The sequence below is a fragment of the Gymnoscopelus microlampas genome (assembly GCF_963454915.1).
Source record: "Gymnoscopelus microlampas genome assembly, chromosome: 22".
Classification (NCBI taxonomy): domain Eukaryota; kingdom Metazoa; phylum Chordata; class Actinopteri; order Myctophiformes; family Myctophidae; genus Gymnoscopelus; species Gymnoscopelus microlampas.
Genome location: NC_139959.1, coordinates 6,879,341 through 6,899,320, shown reverse-complemented (window position 1 = coordinate 6,899,320; position 19,980 = coordinate 6,879,341). Strand labels below are relative to the sequence as shown.

Genomic DNA, 19,980 nt, shown 5'->3' with positions numbered 1-19,980 from the left:
TACTGACAACGTTGTTTATCCCGAACTCTTTTATTAATCCAAACATGCTCATTCAAACACTTTGCATGTGCTGCTACTCCCTGATTGCATAGTGACAAATGACCTTCATTCTTCAACATAATTGCCATTGCCTTTGTTTGTATTCTCCCCCCAATGCAACATACTGTACACCTGCTCCTGATTAATGCTTCACTGTTAATGTTATTCTGGATGTCATTTCATTTCACTGCTATTTTGCCTTTCTCACATTTACATGTTGCCACCAACACTGTCCGACATCACACCATGCCAATAAACCATGCTATCTAACAAACAATGCAATCTCATTTCAATCAACAACAACCCGCCTACATTCATACCCAATACTTCTCTTGCCTCAATCACATTACTCAACACTACTACTTCCTTGCACACTACATGTACACACCTACACAGTGCGACGTCGCGCGGACGCTAGATGTGAGGGCCGCGCAGCGGCCCGAACTTCTAGTAATAATAATACATAAAAATACAATAACTTTGTTTTGTTGACTAAGATGGACAAAACAATTGTCAAAGAATGAGGTAAAAAATATGTTCATAGCTTTGTCCTTTTTTCTTTCAGTGTAAGGGAGGACGTTTTTGTGAAAAACCTTAAACAACTTGTGCGTTGTACCAGTGACACATCAATGTGATATTCAAAATAAAATAGGTATTTTTTCCCTAAGTAATACAATTTCTGACAGTCTAAGCATTGATATACAACCTTGTGATTGTGAAAAAAGCACATCATTTTATTTGATTTAATTTAAATGCTTAGCCTTAGCGTTACACTGAATGACATTTTATATGAATGACAATAAAATATAATATAATTACTGGCTTTATTCATGAATATAAATACAATATTAGGGAATATAGGTGACACTAATGAACATTAAAAACTATTTTGGGGGATTGTCATTGCTGTTCAAATGTTTTGATGATACATAGAAAACCTCATAGTCTTTGAACCCATTATGATCCTTCTGCACAGTGCGCTTGCGCACGTCAGGCGCTCCGTGGCATTGAAAAAACAGAAGCGCTCCATCATCTAGCTCCAGTGTACTACGCTCCCCGGCCGGTGCTGCCTGCCTCCATCTATCTGTCTGTGTGCGTGTGTGTGTGCGCTCCTCCAGCCTCCGGTCCAACAACACGCACTAAAACCCACTGGCGCCGGGATTATCGGGAGTGTCACGTCGAATATATCGCCTTGTGCCGTGCGTGTCGTCTCCGATAATAAACCCACACACACACTTGATTTCGTATCCACATGGAGCGAGAAGGAGCGGCAGGAGGATCCGTGCGCTTATGATCTCGGCACGACAGGAGGAGAGCGTCCATCTGCATCCATCAACACAGAGCAGGGCTTCTTCTCACAGAGGAGGATCGTTCTGATCCAACCGACCATGGCCTCCAGAGACAAGGCGGTGTTGACCAAAGACAGCGTGAGCCTCCTGCCCTGCTTCTATTTTGTTGAGGTGCGTTGATGATGATGAGGATGATGATGATGACTCTCTCTCTCTCTCTCTCTCTCTCTCTCTCTCTCTCTCTCTCTCTCTCTCTCTCTCTCTCTCTCTCTCTCTCTCACACACGGATCTCCCCTCATCCGTTTGCATGGTCACATATTTAACAGGTTATTATTACAAACCAATCACAGCATGTCATTCATTGTCAGGTTTAACCTACATTGTCATTGCAAGACAACTGAATTGATGGTGCACATGACAGAAATTGGTCACACACACACACACACACACACGGAGGAGACGAGACGAGATTTCTGACACGATCACAGTATCACAAACAGCTACAGTTGACAATGGATCTCTATATGGTGAATCAGAACCGTTCAATTCTGAGCTCAGTGTAGTAGACTATGATAATAATAATGTTAACAATAATACATTTAAACATAAAGGAGCTTAGTACAAATGAATATCAAATAATATAGATATACATTGTGGAAACATGATTGATAGTTTTTAGGCTGTCTGTATAGGGACGTCAGGCTCAATGGATGTCAGGCCATGGCATGATGTGGTGGTGGTGTTGTGGGGACAGTTGTGGCTATGGGTGCAACAGTGAGTCAAAGTAATCAATTTAATTGATGATAAAAAAGCCTATAATCGATACGTTAATAAAGTAATTGATTAATAATCAATCCCTATTGTGGGCATGTCATTACAGGCGAAAAACTTAAGAAAATAGTGAAAATATCACATCTATGATCCTGGGTTGCATCGTGACCCGTTGTGAGCTCATACACATCTGATATTTTCACTTATTTGGTACTACCCCATTGTGTGACAAAGTATAAAACACGGCGTAAGTGGTTAATCAATGTGTTGATAATTAAAACATGTGTAACATGAATTATCCGGTTAATGTAAAAGTCAATAGATACAGCCCTAGTAGTGGCTTGTTGGTGACAGAGGTGACATGATGGAGACAGTGGTGACATAATGGAGACAGTGGTGACATGATGGAGACAGTGGTGACATGATGGAGACAGTGGTGAGATGATGGAGACAGTGGTGACATGATGGAGATAGTGGTGACATGATGAGGCAGTGGTGACATGTTGGAGACAGTGGTGATGGAGACAGTGGTGACATGATGAGACAGTGGTGAGATGATGGAGATAGTTGTGACATGATGGAGACAGTGGTGACATGATGGAGACAGTGGTGACATGATGGAGATAGTGGTGACATGATGAGGCAGTGGTGACATGTTGGAGACAGTGGTGATGGAGACAGTGGTGACATGATGAGACAGTGGTGACATGTTGGAGACAGGTAATTACGGCTTCAGGTATAAACCCCTTATTGTGCGCTGCTACGAATGCTCAATTAATAGATGGATACAGTAGACAGACAGACAGACAGACAGACAGACAGACAGACAGACAGACAGACAGACAGACAGACAGACAGACAGACAGACAGACAGATCAATCGATCTTTTTTGATACTGCAAGGGACATGCAGGTGTCATAGCAGCGCTGCAGTATGAAACACAGGACAGATACAGATAGGGGTAAGGAGATTCATCTTAGCTTTAAGATTAAGGCATCGCATCCCCGTCGTGAGCTTGTGGATCGGCTATTTTGAGCGTGCGACGCCGCCGTAGAACGAAGTATAAACGGGCCTTGAGACTGTTGCACATTGCACTGCCAGGCGGGTTATCCACGCTCCAGTTCACTCCTCCAGCCTGTGGGGAACGGAATCAAATTGTCATCATGCATCATAGGTTTGCATTGGAAATGAAGGATTTCTATTCCTATTAGCATTGGTTCTTAATGTGGAGCCCAGGGGACCCCCGACCCCCCAGGGGTCCTTGAGGGGCTTCCAGGTGGTCCCCAGCTAAATGATTTATAGTTAGGAACCAAATGAACCCTTAAGGGCCTTTCAGATGGGGAGCGACACAACGCCTGCGTTCTCACTTGGATCAGCGGGAATACCTGGTGACCGCAGACAGACAACCGCTCCGCTCCTAAATAGTCGCTCGTCTCTCATTGAAAATGAATAGCTAGGCCCGTCAATTACTCTTTACAGTTCTGTAACTCTGAGAGTGTACAAATGGAGCCACATGGACATGTAAGGGTCCATTTGGTTCCATTCCTACACTCTCAGAGGATTTTACGTTGTAGGTGTAGGTTGTGGTCCTAGGGATAACAAAAAAAAGAAGCATGTGTGAAATGGGAGTCCCTTGGGCTTGATTGATTGATTCAATACTTTATTAGAAATGTAAACAGCACGTGGTACAGTAAGACATTAAGGCTAAAAGGATAAGGCAAAAAAAGTCCTGGGGACTTGTTTCCATTGTGGTCCTATGTACGCTATGTATCTATGTGTATTCTATGTGTATCCTACGTAATGTATATCAAACTGGGAGTCCATGGAAGAAAAACGTTTGAGAATCACTGCCGTTAGAATCCAAGCAGTTCCTCTCTCCCAGAGAACCTGACAGGCCTTGGGGCGATTCCCTGATTTCATTTATTGCGCTCACATGAGTACGTCATCTGTCGAGAAGCAGTTCCCAACCTTTTCTGGTTCAGGGCCCACGTTAGGATCTTGAAAGTGTCCGCGGCCCACCCATCTGACAACTCTGATAGCTTTAAGTGGTGCATTTTCAGAGCAAGTTTATTTGAATGATATATCGATTGTGTTCTGGCTTGGATCAATGGAACTAACATAGTATACTTTAACCACTTTAACCCCAAGGCGATTCCACCCATTCTGTGGGGGAACACTCGCCAGAAATAACAGACCTACAAGCTCACAATGCACCACAATGCGCTGTGAGCTTGTAGATCTGCTATTTCTGACGAAGACATTTGCTGTAAAAGGAAACAAGAGCTGACCAAGTATAGTTGCAACTCAGGTCTGTTTCACCAAGTAGCTTATAGAGGGTTTAAGAAGTTACGTTCCTATCGGTATCACAAATAAAACAATTTTTTTTAAAGAAAAAATATCTTGACAATTCATTATTAGGTTTTAACATTAATGTTATGTGTTAGTGTTTTGCTGATTATTTGGGGGCCCACTTGCAATACCAGTGGACCCTGGCCCACAGGTTGACTCAAACTTGTTCATGTCAAGGACCCCCCAATTCACATGTATTTGGCAGTGGGCCCAATTTATTTATATGTTTTATTAATTGCAGATCTACAAGCTCATCACAGCGTGTCACATCAATCAGCCAATCCTCCTATAATTCTACAAACCTCTGTCCTTCTGTCTGACAACGTTTTTCTCCTCAGTGCATTGAGCAATTGATCTGAAGTTGCACACGGCCAATGATCATTACCATGTGCAGACACTCAGGAACGACTTTTTTCACTTTTCCTAAATGCAAGCTGTTTATTAGCGTTTTTTCGAAACACAGTTTAACTCTACTGCTGGAGTTTTTGCCGTTACCGCGCACGCATGGCCGCGTGTGCATGCATGCGCACGCGGCCGCGTACGTGCGCATGCATGGCAATGCACGGACATGGGGTCGAGGCAGAATGTGTTAGCTGTTACATGCTGTCAGCTATTGGGGCTAACAGCTATAACGTGTTGTTTACCCAATGATACGGTGCAGAGTGTCGGCGTGTGTCAGAAAGTACATTGTACAGTATGTTCACGTTGAGAAACAAGGCCGCAGACAAAAACTTCTCTCTGTGAATGAGAACCAACGTGGAGCTCAGCTGTGTGTGTGTGTGTGTGTGTGTGTGTGTGTGTGTGTGTGTGTGTGTGTGTGTGTGTGTGTGTGTGTGTGTGCGTGCGTGCGTGCGTGCGTGCGTGCGTGTATAACTGAGCTATGCAGAATAGATCTGTCCGTCGTCTTATTAGCACAAATAGCATACAGTAGCTCAGTGAACCCCGTCCGCAGCCCAAGGGGTCCACCAAGCATTCACTGGGGGTCCGCAGCAACCTGCCTCAAAAAAGAATATACTGTGTAGACAGCGCATAACCCAAAGTCTGCAAATACTTTGAGTGCGCACATCCCCGGGTATGGACTAGTGTACTGTATATAATTCATGTTTAACACATTTTATGCCATGTGAACACATTTTGCTGAGGCCCCCATAGAGCAAACCTCAAGGACCCCTGGGGTTCCCCCGGACCCCACTTTGAGAACCGCTGCTGTAAAGCCAATGATGAATAATACAGCTTATAAGTGTGTGTGTATCACAGTGTATCAGTCAGTCAGATTCCAGATCAGACGTTATGGCCATGCTGGAAGAATGTGTGTTCTCTCTCTCAGTGCATTTCTAGCAACTGTAGGGGGCTGGTAAACTAGGTCAGTGCCGAACGATGATTCAATTCAATGCTGGATTATTACAGTAGTACACACACACACACGCACACACACACACACGCGCGCGCGCGTGCGTGCGTGCGTGCGTGCGTGTGTGTGTGTCTTGCATGATTGAGGTGCTATACACTATACAGTAGCACAGTAGGTTGATTCTCAACCTTTTGAATATTGAATTTATTATTTTGTTTCTGGGATCCTAATCTACACTGTACAATTGTCAGTGTTAATTTGGTAAATGGTGCATTTATATAGCGCCTTTATCCAAAGCGCCTTACAATGTGCATTACATTCACGCACCGACGGCAGAGGACACCAACCTGCTCATCGGGAGCAGCTAGGGGTTCAGTGTCTTGCTCAAGGACATGTCGACAGTAACAAAGGTGGAGGCGAGGATCGAACCGTGAACCTTCCCGATGTCTCACAATGTTTGAGTGTTCATACTGTCTGCGACTGGCCGACATAGTGTGCAAAATGTGAACACGGTAGTGAACGTGGTCTCGCGCATCTCTGTGGAAACTGAGCTTACTTTGTCATCCCAACCAATCAGAGTGCGCAACATTTTATGAATCGCCTGCGACCGTAAATATTTCCAGAGGTGTGCGACACTGTCCATGGTGCGAAGGTCCTCCGTGACAATTATTTTCCCCTGCGATGTGTCACGCAAAGCATAAATTGGCTTTAAGGGTCCATTTGGTTCCATGTGTACACTCTCTGAGTTACAAACCCATTAGGGTCCATTTGACTTCTAACTATTAATCATTTACCTGGGAACCCCCTGGAACCCCCTCAAGGACCCTCTTGGTATGACGGCTGTCATACCAAGAGCGTGTCAAGCCCCTGTTAAGTGGTTCTTTAGCACAGTGGGATGGGATGAGGCTGAGCGGAGTTGCTTGACTCAATCCTCCACTCCACTGACTGACACATACACGCACACACACACACACACACACACACACACACACACACACACACACACACACACAGACACACACACACACACACACACACACGCAGTGGCGTTCTGTGGTGGAAAAAGTACTTATTGCAATGTGGAAATACTCTGTATGTAAGTGAAAGTCTGGTAATCCAAATGTACTTGACTAAAAGTACAAAAGGAAAGGAATGACATCAAAATATACTTAAAAGTACCAAAAGTTTCACAAGGTATCCTATGTATAAAATGTATTAAAATCTTTTGAAAATAGCCAAGTTTAAATAGGGCTGAAGTGGTTAATGTACGTTTTCTAATAACAATTAGATAGTGTTGAACAAGTTTTCAAATAATTGTAGTGGAGTAAAAGTACAATATTTTCCTCTGAGATGTAGTGGAGTAGAAGTAAAAGTATCAAAAATTGTAAAAAAAAAAATACCTAAAAATGTTACTTAAAGAGCTGGTGCCATGTTTTTGCACTTTTTCTGTTTTTCATGTGTCTATGAGGTTGATAGAACTTCATTAAGCCCCCCCGGTGGTGGTTTTATGTTGTTTTATGTCTTCTCTGATTATTTGGAGTTTCTTCCTGGAGGCTGAAATCTTGAGGGTCAAACGTGCCAATAGAGAAACAGCCCTTTAGTGACATCACAGAGCCCCCAAAAAACATACCCTCCCCCTCATTATCATAACACAACAGGTGTGGGCATGAGGAGGAGGAGGGACTAGGACAGGTGGGTGGTGCTAAGGTGGTGGAGGAGGTGCTAAAGTGAGAACCAGGCATACTTAATGAACTGGAGGCATGTCTACATAAAAACAACATTTTAACACTTACTGTACACTTTTTTTTTTGGAAAAAAATCCTTACTTAATACTTACTTACTTAATAATAATACCTTATGATCAGGTTTTAGGGTTGAAAAATATCATGGCACTCCATCTTTAAGTACAGTACTTGAGTACATACACACGTACTTAGTTACTTTATACCACTTACACACAGTGGCGTTCCTGGCCATCCCGGGTACCCTATGCAAGATCACGCCTAGGGTGACAAACAGTCCCACGTTTAGATTTGGGGAGGAGATCAGAGCATGTCAATCACAGCTTCCCCTGATCAGCACTTTATCTCACATACCATGTGCCGTGTTGCCAAGTCTGCTCATTATAAGCAATTTTGGGGTTTGCATTTTTTTTGGGGTGTAGTTGCTTATCTGGGCTTGCTTCATAATGTTTAAACCAGTGGTTCTCAAACTTATACGTCAAGGACCCCCCCCCCAAAAAAGAAATCCACATTTTTCTCATTTGTTTTTTATAGAAAATCTACAAGCTTGTTGATCAACTATTTTCAAAGAGCTGTGTGCGTGCGTGCGCGTGCGTGTGTGCGCGTGGCTGGTTTTCATAGACCTGACCGCGTTTCTCTTGCGAGATCTGGCAAGTCTGGCTTTATCTCACATTAATGTGTGTCTCCCAGCGGCAGCCAGGCCCTGCTACAGCTCAATGTGTGGAGCTGAGACCTGTGACAGTAGAATGGTAGCTGTAGACATAGTGATTCATGTCCTCTTCCACTAATGTTTTCATCTGTAAGTGATTTCTTTCTTGTACTGTAGTAGAAGTCAGTGCGGTGGAAAAAGTACTCACATTAAACTGTCAATACTGCAATGTAGAAATACTCTGTTACAAGTGAAAGTCTGTATTTGCGGCAAAGTATCTATATAGGGTTTAAGTGGTTTAGAAAATGTCCCCTCTTTTTTGTTCTTACAAATGGAACCCTGGAGCAGAATATGAGACTCACAACTTTTAAAAACGAGTTCACTAAACCATGTGCTGTTATTGTTGTTTGTCTGTTGGGAAACATATTTTGCTTAGACTGCGAGGCTATGAGTATTGAAGTGGAAATATTGGTGCCTACGGCTCTACTTCTGTCATCTTTTTAGTTGCTTTATGCCAGTGTTTGTCAGCCAGCGGATCGCACACCTGGATCACCAGATGTTCTGACAGGGTCACGGATGAAACATTTTTTGTCGGGTGGAAACCTTGTATGGCCAAAACTATTTCTTTTTAATTATCATTTTAAAAAACGATTTAAAATAGTGAAAATAGCTGATCTACAAGTTCATAACGCGTCGCAATGTGACACGTTGTGAGATTGTAGATCGGCTATTTTGCTACTTTTGTGCGACACTCTTGATGATGATGATGAAGTTGGCCATTAATTTACGTAAAAGCATAAACAGTGGAAATATGGAGATACAAGTTTTCTGCCCAACTGCAACAAAACTACCCATATACTATGGGCTTATTTTGCCACAGTTTATGGGCAATGCAAAGGTTCAGTCCCAGTGTGAAGCTATTTGAGAATCATTGGCCTCGAAGGCATTGGAAAAGTTCTTGTTCCACCGCATGCATCATTGTGTTCTTAGTTTGCAGAATATTCATGGCACATTCCCTTAGAGAGGGTATACACAAATAAATACATTTCCAGTATATTTCCGGTGCTTGCCTATATGTCATTTTGCAGTGAGTGCCAAATTTTTCTTTTTTTTTTAATGTGGAAGGCTTATTGTGAAATAACTGTGAAAGATTATATTGAAAAGTGTAATTGCAATACAGTAGTTACACAATATGTCTTTAAGTAAAAAGAATCTGAGGACTTATTCCACCGCTGGGGAGAAGTGTAAGAGAGAGAGAGAGAGCCAGAGTCTGGGCAGAGCAGTTGGGTGTATAATGTAGGTCAATGGAACATCTCTGTGCCAGTGCCAGTTGTTGTGCATGTTGTCCCAGGAGACCAGAGGCTTTTAAAGCATCACTGTGTGCTGCTGTACACCACACCACACCCTGTCCCTTCACTCTGCTCCGACCTCCTCCTCTCATATGCTTTTAGGCCAGTGGGTCCTAAAACTTTTAAGCTCGAGAGACCCAAAAGAGAAATGTGATGTCTCTCCGGGACCCAAAATAGTGAAAATATAGCCGATCTACAAAATAGCCGACCTTGTGAGCTTGTAGATCTGCTATTTTCACTACAATTATTGTTTCCTTTTTAATTGAAGGACATTTTATCTTTTATGTTTTTAGCGGCGCTATACCTGACTTTGTCCGTGTTCACCGTCAACGTTCTGATTGGTCAGACCCGTCAACGTTCTGATTGGTCAGACCCGTCAACGTTCTGATTGGTCAGACCCGTCAACAAAGTGATTGGTCAAGCTTCACGTGACACATGGCTATAAACACATTATAAACACATATCGATGACATAATGTATCAAAGGCGCCGCTACCTTCACACAGGGTGTGAATTTTATTTATTTTATTCATTCTTTTGAAATAAGTAGGCTACAAAGATGGGGACTGCCCATCTTTGTAGCCCCCAGCTATTAATTTCAATGAAAGTTGCTCAGTGGCGTTTTGAAGCACCCGAAAGTCTGGCGGTATTATAAAATTGCGTCCATTGGGTCTATGCTTATGAGTCTGCCCGAAGTACCAATATTGGGTCGGGAGCAGGCGTAGCATTTTAAATGCGGAAGTAGTGCATTCTCAGATTTGACCACCAGGAGCGGCAGCTTCAATGTTCTACCGCGGCTCTGGGGGCTTGGGATCTCCATATAAGGGGATTAAGGGATTTATGGATATGTATTGGAGAAACTAATTCCCACTCGGCACATGACTCCCGCGGGTCCTCAGCGATACACACACCATGTTTGAAGTCGATCGATTGGACGGTTCCAACCAACTCCCCACTCAGCTACAGGATGCTAAAGGACGACATCACCCATTTTCAGCCTATCTTCATATAATTAGTCCTCACTAATGCTCATTGTAAAATGGTACAATTTATTTCCTACTCGGTCTGTGTCTCATGGGAGGCCGGGCTGTGGACACAGAAATCCGCCTACCATCATTAGACATAGGGCTTTAACATTTCTATTAACGCAAGAACATTATAGCATGCTAACTATCTAGGAATAGATAGCCTGTAGTTCCTATTAGCTTGGATTCCCCAGTAATGATGTCACTGGCAGCCCTCCTCTGAGACAGAGTAGAAAAAAATGGTACCATATTCTAATGAGCATTAGTGAGGACCAATTATATGAAGATAGATAGGTTGAAAATGGTTAACCGTTTAACCAGTAACCGGTTAATACTAACAGTTAAACAATTATTGTTATTGTTATTATTATTATTATTATTATTATTATTATTATATTATTATTATTATTATTATTATTATTATTATTATTATTATTATTATCCCTAAAGTGATGCCTGGAGCAGCCGCCAAGTTACAAAGCTAAAACCTCTTTATAATTGCTGCCCATGGTGCTGCCTTATAAAAGTAAACATAGGGAAAAATAAAGAACATTTAATCTTATTGGTTCATGTTTAATTAACCTTTAACGAGTTTCAGTTACCTTTTCTAAATCGCTGAGCCTGCAGCACATCACTCTCTTGGGTCTTTGGCGATACTCTTGCCAGGTCTAACCACTTAAACCCCAGCATCCGTATTGTGGGGGAAACTTTCACAGAAAATAGCAGATTGACAAGCTCACAAGGCCTCGCAACGCTTGTCGAAGCTTTCCCCACAATAACAGAAAACAGAAAAGACACTAGTATAGACCCCCGAGGGACTCCGTTCAACCGGGGTTAAGTGGTTAAGTCGATCGCTCAACAATTTGTCTTGAAGTCTTAATAATAAACGTGATAAAAACCTTTCTGGTTCTGGGACTCTGCTAAGAGGGGCGTGGACTCTACACAAGATGGGGCGTCTATGGCATGGGGCTGGGGGGAGTCAAGACCTGGCGGCACACCGGGCATGTGCCAGACCTCTGCAGCCACAGTTCGATGCACAGCCTGTGGAACCCGTGGTTACAGGGCATATGAGTGCACACGTCCCCTCGAATGTATTCACCGCAGCAGATTGGACAGGAGTCCTCCACGGTGTCATGGATGGTAGTGTGTGGCAGACAGTCTATTAGATTGGCTGGTGGAAACTCCACAACCGGGTCAAAATCCAGGTTGGCGTGTGCCTCTGCGGCTTCGATGGCCTCGATGGCCTCGATGAGCTCCATGACCTCGATGGCCTCGATGGCCTCAATGGCGGCAAAGCCCTGTGCCAGCCCCGCATCGTCCGCTATCCGCAGCTCCTGTGCCAGTCTCTCCTGTGCCAGTCTCTCCTGTTCCAGTCTCTCCTGTTCCTGAACCAGTCTCTCCTCTTCTCGCTTTAGCCTCTCATACTCCTGTGCTAGTCTCTCATACTCCTGCACCAGCCTCTCATGCTCGTGTGCCAGCCTCTCCAGCCTCTCCTCGATGGCCTGTGGTGCCAGCCTCCCTTGTTCCTGTACCAGCCTCCCCTGTACGAGCCCTTCCTGTACCTGTACCAGCCTCTCCTGCAGGGCCCGTATGCCCAACTTCAACCGTGCTAGAGTCTCCTCCATGGTCTGTTCCGTCCTGTCTGTCATCCCTATATATAGAACGCCAGACCAGAGTGACGTCACCATTCCCATTCCCTGGCTGTTTTTGTCTCCGCCAGGCCGAAGGCATGGTGGAGAGTATGTTTTCACTTTGTCCGTCCGTCCGTGTGTGTGTGTGTGTGTCCGTCTGTGAACACCTAACATTGGTCAAGCTTCACGTGACATCACAATATGTAATATAAATAGGTAAGACAGAATTAATCAGGAACAGTTTTACCACCTCGCCTGGCGGAGACCTGTGCTCCGAGGAGCACATTTTCATTTTGTCTCCGCCAGGCCGAAGAGTATGTTTTCACTTTGTCCGTCCGTGTGTGTGTCCGTCCGTCTGTGAACACCTTGGATTGGTCAAGCTTCACGTGACATCACAATATGTAACATAAATAGGTAAGACAGAATTAGGATCAGTACTACTCAACTTCCTGACCTGGCGGAGGAGACCTGTGCTCCAGGACCACATTTTCTTTTTGTTTTTGTTTTACTTTGTTGCCTAATTGTGTTCAAAATAAAGATTTCATTAATTAATTCATGCATGTCATTAATTATGATGAATTTGCCCAAATATGTAGTTGTCTCCGCCAGGAGACTATGTTTTCACTTCCCCCCCCCCCCCCCCCCCCTCGGCCAAGCTAACATTGGTCAAGCCTCACGTAGCCTCGGAAACCCAGCCTTTTTTTTTGTTTCAAAAGAAAAAAGGTCTGGGCGAACGGTGCAGGAACGATGGTCTTAGGACCTTGTTAACTCCTAACCAACCAGAGTGCAGAGGGGCGTCGCTCTATATTTGGTGACGTCAGCGTGCTCCGCGCCCAGCCCGGGGGGGGGGGGGGGGCTGCTGTAGCAGTGGAACACTGGGTTGGGGGGATAGGGGAGGCGGGGACATAGATTGGTGAAGCAATAGGAGGCGCCGCACTGCTCCGGGCGGTTTGGATCCGCCCTTCGAGACCATGGATGGGGCTCGTTCTCTCAGTCTAAGCCTCACGTGACACGTGACAATACGTTGAAAGAGTGTGCTCTGATTGGCTAGTGAGACGCATGACGTATCAGCGGCCTATAAATAGATGTGTCACTTTGAAAGAGTCATAGCCTCTTTCAAAGTGAGGTAAGACAGGAGTAATCACGAAATGGCTGAGAAATGGCGGAGTAACACTTAAGACAGGATTAATCAAGTAACACTTAAGACAGGATTAATCAGGAACAGTACTGGCGGAGACCTGTGCTCCGAGGAGCACATTTTCTAGTTCCACACTGATGTCATTAATTATGCTTATACTTTTGCCCAAATAAGGAGTTGTGTTTCTGTGGCTGTACCAATATAAGTGTTAGCGTGTGGAACATCACTGCATTGTTTTACATAGACTTGAAGACTTCATTTTCATCCATTTTGTTGTTGTTGTCCAAAATGTGGCACTGGACCTTGGATCTGAACAGAGGAACAAAGAGATCCTACGATGCTGCTGTAGCAGTGGAACACAATCTGTACTCCTTTGGAGGGTACTGTAACTTGAATGAATGTCTTCAATACAGTGTCTTTGAGATGGATTCAGTTGCCTCCTGTGACAACTGAACATCCACCTGAGGTTCCCTCCAACTGTGTGCAACACACAGCTGTGCTCATAGAAGATATCGTCTACATCTGGGGGGGTTTAGTGAATTTTCAGATAGAGGAGCGTGCCAACTTGATACATGTCCAGGGGGACGACTCCAACATGCTTTATGCATTTGATGTCGACAAACACAGATGGTTAAAGCCCAGTGTTTCTGGGACAGTTCCAGAGGAGAGGAGGGCCCACTCAGCCTGCGTCATGAGGAAGGTCATGTATATCTACGGAGGGTACAACCAGCTGACTGGACAAACTAATGACATGTACAAGTTGGACACCACCACAATGGTCTGGTCTTTAATTAACACCACAGGCACTCCACCACCTGTTTCATTACGTCACTCTGCCACCATCATTGGGACAAAGATGTTTGTATTTGGGGGCTATCCGGACTACGACAACAACATCAGAGTGTTTGACACAGAGACCAACTGCTGGCTGAACACGCCTTCTGCACAGCTTCTTTCAGAAGGACGTAGTTTTCATTCAGCCTTTACCTACAATGGAGAGCTGTACATATTTGGTGGATACAACAGTCATTTGAAGCAGATATTAAATGATATGTGGAAATATAATCCAGAGACCTTCTCCTGGAAGAAGGTTGAGCCCAAGGGGAAACGCCCATTTCAGATGGTTTGTATGTCCTGTTGCATGGTGGGAGATCGTATCATCCTCTTTAGAGGATACAGAGACATACCCAGTGTCCTGTGCTAGACTTGAATCCGGGTTTGAAGATGTTATGTAAGCTAGCAGTTATTCAGTATGGTCTGGAGCAGTCAGAACTCCCATACGACATCAGATGGGAACTGGCAGCCATGACAGCAACAGAGTAAATATTGCAATTGTCTTTTGTGAATTATGAACTCAGAATGTTACCTCGTCCATCCAGACTATAGGATCAGATCAGATCCTATGGACCTAACCATCAGATGAGTTGAGTTGGAACAGGTTCTATTCACTGTACCCATGTTGTTTTTTGCTATTTTACTTGTCTAGTACAGTGTTTCCCTGGATCGGCACCCATCTGTGGGTTGCAGACACATTTTTATGGGTCGCTTCTTTCAGTTTCCTAAATGTGTTAATATTAAACAAATAAAAAATAAAACATTTTCAGAAATACAAAAAATATTTTTCAAAAGAACTTCACAAAAATGTCAAAAAAATGTATAAGACAATATAAAATAAGAAGAAACTAGACGCGTCGCAATTCCGGGGAAATTGCAGAGTGTGGTTGCGCCGACGCCGGTCGCGGGTCGCGGCCGCCGGGACTCGAGGAATACGCCGGGAGGAATAACGTCGGAGGCTGCGCCAATTACATTGTGTCGTCACTCCTGAGATCGCTTGCGTTTCATTTTGAGAGGATTGATCCCCCCAAAAATCATGTTTTTGCATCGAACGGTTACATTTTGCGCATTTGTGGCGCCCCCTATGGGTGAAAGTGGAAATGCTTTTGGGGATTTGTTGAGTAAACCACCCTCGACAAGTGATTCAAATCTGGGATCGATTGGACGTTTCGTTCGTGTTTTTTGGCATTCTTTGTAAAACGGGCCCCTCCCGCTAACTTTGGAAGCCAATTACGGACGAACGGTAAGGACTATCAATATGCCGTTTGGATATATTCATCGCATGGGTCCATAGATCATGTGTACCGATTTGTGTGAGATTTGGACCCAATTTGAAGGAAAAGGAGCAAAAAGTGTGTTTTGAAGAAAATGCAAAATGGCGGAAAATCTATCCTGACGCAAATGGGCTTGGCCTATATGGGGAGATGCGTAATGACCCAAGGAATCCAGGGAAAAAGAAATTTTGATTTTACGACCTACGGTTCAAGAGTTATAGGCCAAAAGGTAAAGTGGGCTGTTATAGCGCCACCATGTGGCCGACTGGTGTGATTATTTTCTTAATAATTTTTCAAAAAACTATTAACCTCCCCTCCAAGTTTTGTAACTGTAGCCCTTACGGTTTCCGAGAAAAAAATACTTGAATGGGAGTTTTTGCAATTCCCATTAAAGTGGATGGGGAAATTTAATGCAGAAATAAATCAATATCAAAAAATCTATCCTGACGCAAATGGGCGTGGCCTATATGGGGAGATGCGTAGTGACCCAAGGAATCCAGGTGAAAAGAAATTTTGATTTTAGGACCTACGGTTCAAGAGTTATAGGCCAAAACGTAAAGGGGGCTGTTATAGCGCCACCATGAGGCCGAATGGTTTAATTATTTTTTCAATAATTTCGGACAATATTATGAACCTTCCCTCCGAATTTGGTAGCTCTAGCTCTTACGGTTTCTGAGAAAAAAATACTTGAATGTGATTTTTTTCACTTTTACATTAAAGTGGATGGGGAAATTTAATGCACTAATAAATCAATATCAATTAAACTATTTAACTAATCTCTTAGCCCTATACACGCGCACGATTCCCGATTTAGACGGTCATTTTGATATATGGCACAACATTAGGGGATAAAAACTGTGGGAGGAGATCCGGTTTGAAAAAAAGTTTATCTATAAATAAATAAAGAAACTAGACGCGTCGCAATTCCGGGGAAATTGCAGAGTGTGGTTGCGCCGACGCGGTCGGGACTCCAGTAATACGCCGGGAGGAATACCGTCGGAGACTGCGCCAATTACATCGTCACGTCACTCCTGAGATCGCCTGCGTTTCATTTTGAGAGGATTGATCCCCCAAAAATAAGGTTTTTGCATCAAACGGTTACATTTCGAGCATTCGTGGCGCCCCCTATGGATCAAAGTAGAAATGCTTTTGAAATTCCGCTTGGAACGGTTTATCGCATGGGTCCATAGATCACGTGTACCGATTTGTGTGAGATTTGGAAAAAAATTGAAGGAAAAGGAGCAAAAAGTGTGTTTTGAAGAAAATTCAAAATGGCGGAAAATCTATCCTGACGCAAATGGGCGCGGCCTATATGGGAAGATGTGTCGTGACCCAAGGAATCCAGGGAAAAAGAAATTTTGATTTTACGACCTACGGTTCAAGAGTTATAGGCCAAAAGGTAAAGGGGGCTGTTATAGCGCCACCATGTGGCCGACTGGTGTGATTCTTTTCATAATAATTTCGCAAAAAACTATTAACCTCCCCTCCAAATCTTGTAACTGTAGCCCTTACGGTTTCCGAGAAAAAAATACTTGAATGGGAGTTTTTGCAATTCCCATTAAAGTGGATGGGGAAATTTAATGCAGAAATAAATCAATATCAAAAAATCTATCCTGACGCAAATGGGCGTGGCCTATATGGGGAGATGCGTAGTGACCCAAGGAATCCAGGTGAAAAGAAATTTTGATTTTCGGACCTACGGTTCAAGAGTTACAGGCCAAAACGTAAAGGGGGCTGTTATAGCGCCACCATGAGGCCGAATGGTGTGATATTTTTTTCAATAATTTGGGACTTAATTATGAATTATCCCTCCAAATCTGATAACTCTAGCTCTTACGGTTTCTGAGAAAAAAATATTTGAATTTGAGTTTTTTGACTTTTACATTAAAGTGGATGGGGAAATTTAATGCACTAATAAATTAATATCAATTAAACTATTCAACCAATCTCTTAGCCCTATACACGCGCACGATTCCCGTTCAAGACGGTCATTTTGATATATGGCACGACATTGGGGAATAAAAACTGTGGGAGGAGATGCGCTCTAAAGTATTGTTTATCTATAAATAAAGAAACTAGACGCGTCGCAATTCCGGGGAAATTGCAGAGTGTGGTTGCGCCGACGCCGGTCGCGGGTCGCGGCCGCCGGGACTCGAGGAATACGCCGGGAGGAATAACGTCGGAGGCTGCGCCAATTACATCGTGTCGTCACTCCTGAGATGGCTTGCGTTTCATTTTGAGAGGATTGATCCCCCCAAAATAAGGTTTTTGCATCAAACGGTTACATTTCGAGCATTCGTGGCGCCCCCTATGGATCAAAGTAGAAATGCTTTTGGGGATTGGTTTAGTATACCACCCTCGACATGTGATTCGAATTTGGGATTGACCGGACGTTTCGTTCGTGATTTATGGCATTTTTGGTCAAACGGGCCCCTCCCGCTAACTTTGGAAGCCATTTACGGACGGACGGTACGGACTATCAAAATTCCGCTTGGATAAGTTTATCGCATGGGTCCATAGATCACGTGTACCGATTTGTGTGAGATTTGGAAAAAAATTGAAGGAAAAGGAGCAAAAAGTGTGTTTTGAAGAAAATTCAAAATGGCGGAAAATCTATCCTGACGCAAATGGGCGTGGCCTATATGGGAAGATGCGTCGTGACCCAAGGAATCCAGGGAAAAAGAAATTTTGATTTTACGACCTACGGTTCAAGAGTTATAGGCCAAAAGGTAAAGGGGGCTGTTATAGCGCCACCATGTGGCTGACTGGTGTGATTCTTTTCATAATAATTTCGCAAAAAACTATTAACCTCCCCTCCAAATCTTGTAACTGTAGCCCTTACGGTTTCCGAGAAAAAAATACTTGAATGGGAGTTTTTGCAATTCCCATTAAAGTGGATGGGGAAATTTAATGCAGAAATAAATCAATATCAAAAAATCTATCCTGACGCAAATGGGCGTGGCCTATATGGGGAGATGCGTAGTGACCCAAGGAATCCAGGTGAAAAGAAATTTTGATTTTCGGACCTACGGTTCAAGAGTTACAGGCCAAAACGTAAAGGGGGCTGTTATAGCGCCACCATGAGGCCGAATGGTGTGATATTTTGTTAAATAATTTGGGACTTAATTATAAATTATCCCTCCAAATCTGATAACTCTAGCTGTTAAGGTTTCTGAGAAAAAAATACTTGAATTTGAGTTTTTTGACTTTTACATTAAAGTGGATGGGGAAATTTAATGCACTAATAAATTAATATCAATTAAACTATTCAACCAATCTCTTAGCCCTATACACGCGCACGATTCCCGTTCAAGACGGTCATTTTGATATATGGCACGACATTGGGGAATAAAAACTGTGGGAGGAGATGCGCTCTAAAGTATTGTTTATCTATAAATAAAGAAATAAAGTGTGTAGAGTACTATAGTCTGGTTGCCCTGTTGGGCAACCACACTAACTAGACGCGTCGCAATTCCGGGGAAATTGCAGAGTGTGGTTGCGCCGACGCCGGTCGCGGGTCGCGGCCGCCGGGACTCGAGGAATACGCCGGGAGGAATAACGTCGGGGGCTGCGCCAATTACATTGTGTCGTCACTCCTGAGATCGCTTGCGTTTCATTTTGAGAGGATCGATCCCCCCAAAATAAGGTTTTTGCATCAAACGGTTACATTTTGAGCATTCGTGGCGCCCCCTATGGATCAAAGCAGAAATGCTTTTGGGGATTGGTTTAGTATACCACCCTCGACATGTGATTCAAATTTGGGATTGAGCGGACGTTTCGTTCGTGATTTATGGCATTTTTGGTCAAACGGGCCCCTCCCGCTAACTTTGGAAGCCATTTACGGACGGACGGTACGGACTATCAAAATTCCGCTTGGATAGGTTTATCGCATGGGTCCATAGATCACGTGTACCGATTTGTGTGAGATTTGGAAAAAAATTGAAGGAAAAGGAGCAAAAAGTGTGTTTTGAAGAAAATTCAAAATGGCGGAAAATCTATCCTGACGCAAATGGGCGTGGCCTATATGGGAAGATGCGTCGTGACCCAAGGAATCCAGGTGAAAAGAAATTTTGATTTTACGACCTACGGTTCAAGAGTTATAGGCCAAAAGGTAAAGGGGGCTGTTATAGCGCCACCATGTGGCCGACTGGTGTGATTATTTTGTTAATAATTTTTCAAAAAACTATTAACCTCCCCTCCAAGTTTTGTAACTGTAGCCTTTACGGTTTCCGAGAAAAAAATACTTGAATGGGAGTTTTTGCAATTCCCATTAAAGTGGATGGGGAAATTTAATGCACTAATAAATCAATATCAAAAAATCTATCCTGACGCAAATGGGCGTGGCCTATATGGGGAGATGCGTCGTGACCCAAGGAATCCAGGTGAAAAGAAATTTTGATTTTAGGACCTACGGTTCAAGAGTTACGAGCCAAAACGTAAAGGGGGCTGTTATAGCGCCACCATGAGGCCGAATGGTGTGATATTTTGTTAAATAATTTGGGACTTAATTATAAATTATCCCTCCAAATCTGATAACTCT

At 43.6% G+C, this 19,980-nt stretch overlaps 1 protein-coding gene across 1 annotated transcript in view; it reads left to right on the top strand.

The window, feature by feature from the left end:
* Positions 1-1,427: 1,427 nt before the first annotated feature.
* Positions 1,428-19,980, top strand: part of LOC311038806 (phospholipid phosphatase-related protein type 4-like) — a gene marked incomplete at both ends in the record, with an annotated part of 77,053 nt that continues 58,500 nt past the window's right edge. Inside the window, one exon of the mRNA XM_084048409.1 lies at positions 1,428-1,499. Coding sequence (XP_083904535.1) covers positions 1,428-1,499 — 72 coding nt within the window. The remainder of the gene's footprint in view (positions 1,500-19,980) is intronic.